Raw genomic sequence first — 11,329 nt, forward strand, 5'->3', positions numbered from 1 at the left:
GGAAAGGGATTGCTAGTTTCTTTCATAAGCCTAGGAGTCCTACTGGCTTTTAAAAATAAATGCATATATAAAATTGACATTACAAAAATAAATCTTTAAAAGAAAGAAACCAACACCGCTTCTGTTGAATGATTTTTTAAGACTTAGATTTGAAAATTGTGATTATTTATTGATGTGATGCAATCTCATTAATTTGGAACATAAATAAATCTTGTATTAATAGATTCCAATGATACAATGTTACTACTAAATTAAATTTCTCTAACAAAAAAATGGAGAGACTTTATGTCAGATTGGGAATTGCAATTATTTCCAATTATACACTATTTTGAACAAACAGAATTGCCTTCACAGGGTTATACTATATTCTAAATCAGGCACAGTAAATAGAAAATGCTTTGAAATAACAAACTGTCTAATGAGGGATCCTTGGTTTCAATGCTCTTATTCAATTTGAATTCAATTGAGGAAAATTTTGTTTTAAGATATAAACCTCAGGGAATAGCAGATGGCAGTTTTGTAGAACTTTTTGTTATTGATTCAGAGGTGATCAAGATAAATGAATTCAGGAAGCAAGAAGAAAAGAAAAGTAAAGAAAGATGACATAATTACGGAGAAAAAGGCCATTTAGTACATCTGAAGAGTATCTGCAGCGTTGATTTTGCAGTAAGCTCACTTATAAAAATTGTAGTGTGTCAGCGATTTCTAGACTGTGGGGAAACCTGCAGGACCCAAAAAGGGGAGAGGTAGTGGGGAGGAGGATCTGGCCTCTTCATTTCTTCAACAAATAAACTTTAACGGAACAAAGAGAAAGAGAAAGGTATCCCCAAGCCACAAACAATATCGAAGGAAAAAAAAAAAAAAAAAAAAAAAAAAAAAAAAAAAAAAAAAAAAAGGAGGGAAAAGGGGAACTGCATTTCAAAGGAGATTTAGAAGACATATAGACCTATGGCAATGTATGGACTTCATTTGGAGTTGGATTCAAACCAACTATAAGTAAATGATGACTTAAGATAATTGGAAATTGGAACACTGGGTATTCAATGATGCCAAAGAATTACTGCTTTGTTTGGTTTGGTTTTTGTTTGTTTGTTTTTGTTTGTTTGTTTTGCTTTTTTTTTTTTTTTGCTATCGGGCGCGTGCACTTGCCAGAAAGACAGAAAGAGACAGAGAGACAGAAAGCAAGAAATCACCCCCCAGAGAGGATGGCCATGCCACAATCCCTTCTCCTCCATTTTCCTCTCAGGATCTTGGGCACGCACGCACACACACTGGGCATGAGTTTAAACTACTGGGTCCAGGACTCAAACCGCAGTCGACTACATGGGAGTCCAGCAACATAGCCATTATGCTATCTGCTGGTTCCTCCTGTTGGGATTTTTTTCCCCAATAGGGCCTGTGTGCTCCTGGAGGGAGACAGAGAGAGAGAAAGTGAGAAATCACCCCCTGGGAGAATGCTATGCTGCAATCCTCTCTATCTCATTCTCCCCTTGGGATCCTGGCCAAGCACACACCTGAAGTGATTTTCAAGTCACCAGGTCCAGGACTCGAATCACATGTGGCTATGTGGAAGTCCAGTGACTCAAACACTATGCCACCTACTGGCCCCCTGTTGGGATTTTGGGCATGCACACATGCATTTTTCAAGCTGTCGGGGACAGAACTTAAACTGATCAGTTGGCCATGTGGGATCTGGCTCTCTTATCCATTAGACCACAGGGCTAACCCTGAATCATCATTTTTCTAAAAAATAGAATATGGCTTTCTTTCTTTTAAGAGCTATTTTATTTAATTATATTTATTATTATTATTTATTTATTTATTTGACAAGAGACAGAGAGAAAGGGGAAGTGAGAAAGCAAGCCTGGGTCTCCCACTGCAGTTGGTCAGGTGGGAGTTCTGTGCCTTAACCACCATGCCACCTGCCAGTCCCAGAATATGGCTTTCTTAGTCTGTACATTTATTTGTTTTGACTTTTGTCTTCAAGAACTTTCTGAATTATGAGATAATAAATGTGTGTTGTTTTAAGCCACTAAGTCTGTGGTAATATATTATGCAGCATAAAAAGTGGATATAATGCATTATGGTCTTTCTGTCCAGTAAATTCCTGGTTAGCCTGCATGTTAGTGTAAGGTATAACAGATAAATGTGATGCACTGGTGAAATGACTATCTATATATCACATCTTTTTAAAAAAAATTTTAAGCATTATTTTTAGTGGGACCAGCAGATGGCATAATGACTATGTCACTGGACTCCCATGTAGTCAACTGTGGTTTGAGTCCCAGACTCAGTGGCTTAAACTCATGCTAAAGGCATGTATGTGAGTGTCCAAGATCCCGAGAGGAGAGTGGAGGAGAAGGGATTGTGGCGTGGCCATCACCCTGGGGGATGATTTCTTGCTTCCTGTCTCTCTTTCTCTCACTGTCTTTCTGGTGAGTGCATGCGCCCTGTAGCAAAAACCTCTCCAAAAAAAAAAAAATAGAAGTATGTTTATTTAACTTTATTTATTTCATCTGTTTATTTTTTCTTAATTTTTAAAAATTTGACTAGAGAGGGACCAGCAGTTAGCGTAATGGCTATGTCACTGGACTATCATGTAGTCAACTGCGGTTCGAGTCTGGGACCCAGTGACTTAAACTCACACCAGGTGCGTGTGCGTGTGTGTCCAAGATCCTGAGAGGAGAATGGAGGAGAAGGGATTGCGGCATGGCCATCCCCCCTGGGGGGTGATTTCTCGCTTTCTGTCTCTCTGTTTCTGTCTGCCTTTCTGGTGAGCGCACGTGCCCTATGGCAAAAACCTCTCAAAAATTGACTAGAGAGGGACAGAGTGAGAGAGAGAGAGAGAGAGAGGGATAGAGTGAGAGAGAGAGGGAATGTGGGAAAGCAAGCCATTAGGTCTGGGACTAGAACTGTGGTCGGCCATATGAGAGTCCAGTGCTCTTAACCACCACGTCACCTGCTGGCCCCTATATATCACATGTTGATTACTATGTTTCAAATAATTTAAATATAGTAAATTATACATAACACCAAAATAATGGTGAATATCTGCTTGAGGATCATGGCTACAAATAACAACCACAGTCTAATATTATGGGAATAACTGATTATTTCAGTTTCCTAGATCTTACATTCCAAATTTTTTATACAGGCCAACTTATTTTTAAAGAATTATTTTATTTATTTTTTTATTATTATTTCTTTTTAATTTGACCAGAGAGAGGCAGAGAGAGAGAGGGAAAGTAAGAAAAGAAACCACCAGGTCCAGCACTGAAACCACAGTTGACCATGTGGGAGTCCAGCACCTCAACCACCACTCCACCTGTCAGCCTCATGTTTCAATTATTTTAAGTTAGTTCAGCATTTATAAGTAAATAGTATTATAAAGGGACAAGCTTATTTCACATTTAATATCATATATGAAAATTTACTAGAAATGGTGCCGGGGACCTAGTCTTCCTTTCCAGCACCGCCTCCGTCGAGTCAACCCACCCCCGCCGAGGCTGGTCCCCGGCAAAATGGATCCTAGACTTAAATGTAGGTGTTAACACTATAAAACTTCTGGAATAAAGCATAAGACAATCTTAGTGACCTTGAGTTTGGAAAAAAAACTTCTTAAATAGGACCCCAAAAATGACAGACTATGAAATAAAAAAATAATAAATCCGACATTATTTAAAGCTTTTGTTTTTCCTTCAAAAGATATTTTTACAAAATAAGTCATAGACAGGGAGAAAATAGTTGCAAAATATGTCTGATATAGGACTTATATCTAGAATATATAAGAACTACCAAAGCTATTGAAACTAAGATAGCTCATTTTTTTTTGAGAGAGAGATTTTTTGCTATAGGGTACATGCACTCAACAGAGAGACAGAGAGAGACAGAGAGACAGAAAGTAAGAAATCACCTCCCAGGGAGGATGGTCATGCCATAATCCCTTCTTCTCCATTCTCCTCTTGGAATCTTGGGCATGTACACCCAGGCATCCAGTGTTTGTTTTAAGCCTCCAAGTCCAGAACTTAAACTACAGTTGACTACATGGGAGTCCAACAACATAACCATTACACCATCTGCTGGTCCTAGACAACTCATTTTTTTTAAATAAGGCCAAACAATTACTAAGATACTTCACCAAAAAAAAAAAAAAAAAGATACGTATATATGAGTGGTAAATAAGCACATGTCAAGAGCCTCAATATCAGTAGTCAAACTAAAACAACAGGATACTACTTTATATTCACTAGAATAACCAATTGTTTTTTAATCAATCACACCACGTGTTGGTGAGAATATAGCGCAACTGGAACTCATATGCCGCTGGTGGAAATATAAAATGGCATGACTGCTTTGGAAAGCAGTCTGGCACTTATTTAAAAAGTTAAACATACATCTACCATACAACCAGATAGGAGGCAACTGCCAACAGCAATTACATCTGAATTCCCATTATTTGGGGGTGAGGGTGAATTTCTTGATATTTGCATCAAATTCAACAATAAAAGGGTTATTACTCATCTTTTATTATGGGTATTTTAAGGCATTTAAACAATGACTTAAAAATATTAAATAGTTGGAAAAGTCATGATTCATTTTTGCATAGAAAAACACATCATGACTTTTCTGATGACCTAATACATACAACTGTGGGGAGGGAGGGAATCAAGGGGGAAAAAAAACACATTCAATGGTCAGAAAAAATGGAAAATTATCTGTTGATGACAATGTATATGGTAATTTCCTTGATTGGGCTAACATACAGGGTATTCACGTGGGAGAAATTTATTTTCAATGTTGTAAAGATATACAGCAATTGAATGTAAAAAATAAGAAAACATTTTTTAAAATATATGCAATGACAGAGCACATATTTTTCACTTAATCTTTGCATCAACCACATGAGGTAGCTAGGGGAAAGTGGACTTAATTATCATCATTTCATAGAGAGAGAAATGGAGGTTCAGGAAAGTTAAGCAGTTTATTCACTTTCTATGATGATATCTGAGTGCAAACCAAACTGCATTGCCCTTTATTATTCTGACCACACTTCCTGGAAAACTACATGTCAATATTTTTTTTTTCCTTAAAAAGTAGAGACTCTTGGGAACCAGACGTTAGTGTAATGGCTATGTCGCTGGACTCCCACATAGTCGACCGCGGTTCGCGTCCCAGACCCGGTGGCTTAAAACTCACGCCGGGCGCGTGTCCGTGCGTGCCCAAGATCCTGAGAGGAGAATGGAGGAGAAGGGATTGTGGTGTGGCCATCCCCCCTGGGGGGTGGGGTGATTTCTCGCTTTCTGTCTCTCTTTCTCTCTCCGTCTTTCTGGCAAGCACACATGCCCTATAGCAAAACCTCTCAAAAAAAAAAGAAAAGAAAAGAAAAGAAAAGAAAATTACCAAACCATTTCAAAATGTAATGATGTTTATCTTGTTTTCTTAAATATTAATCAAACAGCAAAATTTTAAAAAAAAATTCTCTGAGCTTTTCTGCTAATGGTACAATGCTCCAACAATTATGCTATTTAGATCATCTCCCTTTCATTCTTTACAACCACTACCAAATGTATTCTTAAGTTATTGTTCTCAAAATGTGGTCCCAGGACCAGGACCAGGGAGGGCCAGCTGCTGTATCACCTGAGAACATGTTAGAGATGCATGTTCTCAAGCCCCACCCTAGACCTACTGACTCAGAAGCACTGGGGACAGGGCCCGGCAGTCTATGTTTCACAAGCCCCCAGGGGCATTCTAAGCACATGCAAGCTTGAGGGCCGAAGCTCTAATTAAACAATGAGTATCAGAGTGTAGTCTAAGATGAATATATGTCTTTTTTTCTTTTCTTTCTTTTCTTTTCTTTTTTTTTTTTTTTTTGGAGAGGCTTTTGCTATAGTATGCATGTGCTCACCAGAAAGACAGAGAGACAGAAAGTGAGAAATCACCCCTCAGGGGGATGGTCACGCTGCAATCCCTTCTCCTCCATTCTCCTATCAGGATCTTGGGCATGCACACACACGCGCCCAGTTTGAGTTTAAGCCACTGGGTCCGGGACTCCAACCGTGGTCAACTACATGGGAGTCCAGCGACATAGTCATTACACTAACTGCTGGTCCCTGAATATGGGTCTTCTAAGTAATTAAAAAATTCATTATTTGTCACATTTAACACTAATATTAGAAGTTTTAAATAAAGGGATTTTCTAACAGAAGTTCCCTAAGTCGGTGCCCATCAACCTTGTAATTATCTTAGAAACTTCCTGTTGTCATCACCTGCGATAAGAGGGCAAACTTTTTCTTCTAAAGATCCAACTTCACCTTTACTTCATCTCACTTCTCCTATAGTGACCTGTGTTAAACAGAGCCCACCTTGCAGCTATTGCAAAATGGACCACCATCTTTTTCTGACCTGATTCTTGGGATTTAAACTGCTTGGCAGTTAGGCAACGTACAGGTGCCCAATCTCATCCAATTAGCTTCATGCTGGCTCAAAGCATCTGAACAAATTCTGCTTCTCTCTTAAAATTTCATTCATTCATTCATTCATTTATTCACTTACAAAATATTTATTAAGAACGCAGTATGTGACAAGTGTTTCTCTAGGTGCTACAGCAAGCATGGCAGATAGTCACACACTACAGAAGATCACAGCTTCTGTCTGTCTTGTTCACACTTGCCACCCTCTGGCTCAAAGCCTGAGCGTGTTTTCTCTTAGCTCCATGGTCTGCTGTGGACAAAGTATGGGTTCACAGTGAAGGGGACTTGAGGATGAATCCTTGCTCTGCCCAGTCATCTAGGACGTTCGACAAGTTACTTTTTTCTTTTTGAGGGATTTTTGCTATAGGTAATTGAAAATAGGGTTTGTGTGTGCTTGCCAGAGAGACAGAGAGAGACAGAGAGACAGAAAGTAAGAAATCACCCCCAGGGAGATTCCCAAGAACAGTCACATAGTCTGAGCCCCAGTGGCTTGGGAAACACACCAAGCACATATGCGTGACAGGATAAAGAAATGGAGAAGAGATTGCAGCATGACCAGGTCCCACGGTATGTGTGTGTGTCGGGGGGGTGCTTTCTCCTTCTCCCCTTCCCTCTGTCTCTCTGTCTCTCTGACAAATGTATGCACCCTCTTGCAACTAAACGAAAGTGTAGATCCCTAAGGCCCATCCCAGATTTGGGAATGAGGAAGAGGGAATCTACTTCTTTAACAAGCCTGCCGGGTGATTCTTTGCACACTAGAGGCTGAGAATGACTGGTTCAGCTGCTCCGAACTCCCCAAGTGTCTAGTTTTCTTTCTGAAAAGCAGTCTAACTCCTGCCCACCCTCCTCCTCACTCTTTAAAGGGTATTCTTTTAAATTTTTGCTATAGTGCATGGGTGCTCACTGGAGAGAGACAGAGAGACGGAAAGTGAGAAATTACCCCCCAAGGGGAATGGCCACACCACAATCCCTTCTCCTCCATTCTCCTCTTGGGATCTGGGGCAGGCATACACACGTACCTGGTGTGATTTTCAAGCTGCTGAGTCCAGGACTCAAACCACAGCATCAGTTATGTGGGATCCAACCACCTTAACCTCCATGCCACCTGCTGGCTCAAGGCTATTCTTAAAGAGGAAGTAGAATATCATGGTTAAATGATGAAGCTCTAACACAAACAGGTTTGGGGGCAAATCCCGGTTTTACCACTTACCAATTGTTCTCCAAGTGGGGACCCCTGAGCTGCAGCCTCACCTAGGAACTTGTTAAGAGATGCAGCGACCTAGGCCCTTCCCAGCTGTACTAAATCAGAAATTCTGGAGTAGGGGCCTTGCCAGCTGTGGTCTTACAAGCTCCCCCCTCCTCCAAGGGATTCTGATGCTTGCTAAAGTGTGAGAATTACCACCACTTATTACTGAATGACCTTGATGCTGATTCACAAGTTCTCTAAGCTTCAATTCCTCATCTTCGAAATACTGAAAGTACTAACCATATAGAGTTGTGATAGCGAAATGACATGATACATATAAAGACCTTGGTACATAGCACGTACATAAGAAATATCTTTTCAGAGGGGGTGTGAGCAGGTATCTGGGTCAAGAGTCTTTTTTCCTGAGTTCATTACTCCAGTGATCATTAGCTTCTTATCCAAAGTGAAATACTTTGAGAAGGAACGGGGGTAGTATAAATACTTTGGTACCGTAAACACAGAGGTGCACCCTGTGGGCAGACTGGGAAATGTGATTGCCCTGTCAGTATTTCACTTGACATACTGCAGTTGCTTGCAGTAACGACATAAAAGTAAATGACATATCATTAATCATTTTTAAAAAAAGAAATATCCATTATTATAATTAAGTAAACTGTCCTTTGTCTCACGGATTTTATGAAATTTGGCCATTTGCTTTTAGCATTGGCAAGTAGAAACCAATGACTTACACCATCTTAAATGGCTCCAAATGCACCTACTCAACTAGTCTTATTTTCCATTCTCGCCCAATCAACTGGAACAGCACTCATTCATTTACTCCTACACAGCTCCCCATCTCTGTGCCTTGACTCTTCCTGTTCCACCTGCCCAGAATACCTTTCCATTTTCGGCCCACACAGTCCGAATTTTACTTCTTGCACAAGTATCAGTTCTAGTCATCGAAATCTTGCCTGACTGCTGCTCCAGGCCAAGTGCATCTGCCCATCCCTAAACTGTTGGTTAACATCCATGATGCAAGATTTAAACCCTAAGCTTGTGTGTATGCATGCTACTTGTGGCTTTTATTCCATATCTCGTCATCTCTTTAATATCACGAAGCTCTTAAGAAACAGAGATGATACCTTATCAAACTTCTAAACCTCTTCCCTATCCATCCTCTGGTACATGCTAAAGGAATAAGTGAAAGCAAACTTCTACTTTTCCTTTCTAGATTTTAGCCCAGTTATTAGCCCACAAAACTTTTTTTTTTCATCCAGGCTTTTAAGAATGGCAATACTTTTTTCAATCCACTCATCTGTTCCTGAACATCTGGGTTGGTCCTATGGAATACTACTCAGCCATAAAAAAACAATGAGACTTTGATATTTGATATAAAGCAGAAGAATATGGAAGATGTAATGCTAAATGAAGTAAGTCAGACTATGAAAGACAGGCATTGTATGTTCCCACTTAATATATACCAAATGTCTGCACTCTATAGCAGAAATGAAAAGAGTATAAGGTATAACAGCAGTGAGGGCAATTATAGATACTAGAGACAATATAGAAGGGGATGGATAATAAGGGGCCAGAGGGAGGGGAACAGGGAAACAAACAAACAAAACTTAGTTGACAGAAATGAAAAGTTACCTATTGATGCTAATGTATCTGGTAATGTCTTTGACTTGACTAATATGTACTGTATGCATGCTGGGAAAAACCATGTTGTACAGTAATTAAATGTAAGTTTTAAAAATAAATTTAAGTAAAAAGAATGGTAATAATTACAATAGCTTAGATTCATAAAAGCCTTCATAGTGAGCCAGTAGGTGGCATAGTGGTTAAGGCACTGGACTCCTCACATGCTTGGCCACAGTTTGAGTCCTGGGCCTGGCAACTTGAGTTCTCTCTCTCTCTCTCTCTCTCTCTCTCGTGAGCACACGCACCCTATAGCAAATTTAAAAATAACAATAATGATAAATAAAGTATATAATTATTTTTTAAGAAGCATTCATAGTTTGAAAAATACATTGTGGGCCAGATTTATAGTCTATTGATCAAGTGAACTAGATCCCATATGGCCAACTGCACAGTTCCAGTTCCAGTCCTGGCAGCCTGAAAACATACCAGGTGTGGGGCCAGCAGCTGTCATGGTGGTTGGGGCACTGGACTCCCACATGGACCATGGTTCGGGTCCCAGACCTGGTGGCTTGCTTTCTCTCTCTCTCTTTCTGGTCAAATTGAAAAATAGTAATAAATAAATAAAATTAAATAATTCTTTTTAAGAAAGAATTATTTTTTTAAAAAAAACAAAAATCATGCCAGGTATGTGTGCATGAATGCCCAAAATCCCAACAGGAGGGAAAAATGGAAGAGAAGGGATTGTGGTGTGACGGTGCCCCATGGGGGTGCTTTCTTCCTTCCACCTCTGTTGCTGTCTCTGTTGCTGGTGAGTGAATGAAGCCTCTGGCAATTTAAAAAAGATAAAATAAAGTAGTACAAATGCTTTGGTACTTTTTTTTTTTTGAGAGGTTTTTTTGCCATAGGGCGCGTGCGCTCGCCAGACAGAAAGAGAGACAGAAAGTGAGAAATCACCCCCCAGGGGGGCTGGCTATGCCACAATCTCTTCTCCTCTCGGGATCTTGGCCACACATGCACACGCGCCTGGCATGAGCTTTTTTAAGGCACCGGGTATGGGACTCGAACCGGGATTGACTACATGGGAGTCCAGCGACATAGCCATTACACTAACTGCTGGTCCCCAAATGCTTTGGTACTTTTAACTAAATGTAATGGTTAGAAAAACCTTAAGAAGCAGGTATCATTGTGCCTGATCTGCACAGGAGGAAACAGATTCAGATCTTTCTCACGACTTGCCCAGGGCTGTAGATCTATAACAGCAAAGGCAGAGTGGGCCCTCAAGCTCCACACTGCGTCTTTTCCTTGGCTACCTCGGTCCTTGGTTGGTCTAGTTTGTCACTGTTAGTGTCTACCACTCTGGCATTGTGCTATATAACCTCTAAACTCAACTCTCAGGAAGTGGGTGCTGTTCAAATAATGACAGGACTTCCTCATACTTGAGATGGCAAGACAGGGCCCATTTGGGGAACAAGATGTACAGCCTCACCTGGTGTTCCTAAGCGGGCCTGAGCAATGGTCAGTTTTTCATGGGGTGCTTGGCATTGGCAGCTGGTTTCATCTGCAAATGGGGCAGGTGCAGTCAGGGTCTAGAAAGGAAAAAGAGAAAGGAATATAGTCTGACGAACTTGCCTTTGGCACTCACTTCCCCTGCAACTTTATTTCTGTTGGCTACACAAGTATGATTATGAGGTAGAGGCCTGGCCTCATAGCCTAGAAGTAGAGAGCCAGACCCCAATCCCAATTTTGAATGCCAATCACATTTCAAATCCTGGTTCTGGTGGCTTGAAAAACACACTAGGCATGTATGTGTGTGTGTGTGTGTGTGTGTGTGATAGAAAAATGGAGAAGAGACTGCAGCATGATCACGCCCCAATGGAGGGTGATTTCTCCCTCTCTCTGTCTCTCTGTCTCTCCCTGGTGAACACACATGTCCTACAGCAATTTTTTTAAAAGAGGTATTAGGGCCAGGAGGTGGCGTGGCAGTTGAGGTGCTGGATTCCCACATGGTTGACCATGGTTCAAGTCCTGGACC

The 11,329-nt window shown here is 40.6% G+C and overlaps 1 protein-coding gene across 3 annotated transcripts in view; it reads right to left on the minus strand.

The window, feature by feature from the left end:
* PCYT1B (phosphate cytidylyltransferase 1B, choline) overlaps positions 1-11,329 on the minus strand; it is a 133,578-nt gene that overhangs the window by 65,124 nt on the left and 57,125 nt on the right. For all 3 annotated transcript variants that reach the window (XM_006158476.3, XM_006158475.3, XM_014591577.1), the window contains exon 2: positions 10,784-10,883. In XM_006158476.3, the coding sequence (XP_006158538.1) occupies positions 10,784-10,883 (100 nt within the window). The remainder of the gene's footprint in view (positions 1-10,783; positions 10,884-11,329) is intronic.

The sequence above is a fragment of the Tupaia chinensis genome, unplaced genomic scaffold, assembly GCF_000334495.1.
Source record: "Tupaia chinensis unplaced genomic scaffold, TupChi_1.0 Scaffold000600_1, whole genome shotgun sequence".
Classification (NCBI taxonomy): Eukaryota; Metazoa; Chordata; class Mammalia; order Scandentia; family Tupaiidae; genus Tupaia; species Tupaia belangeri.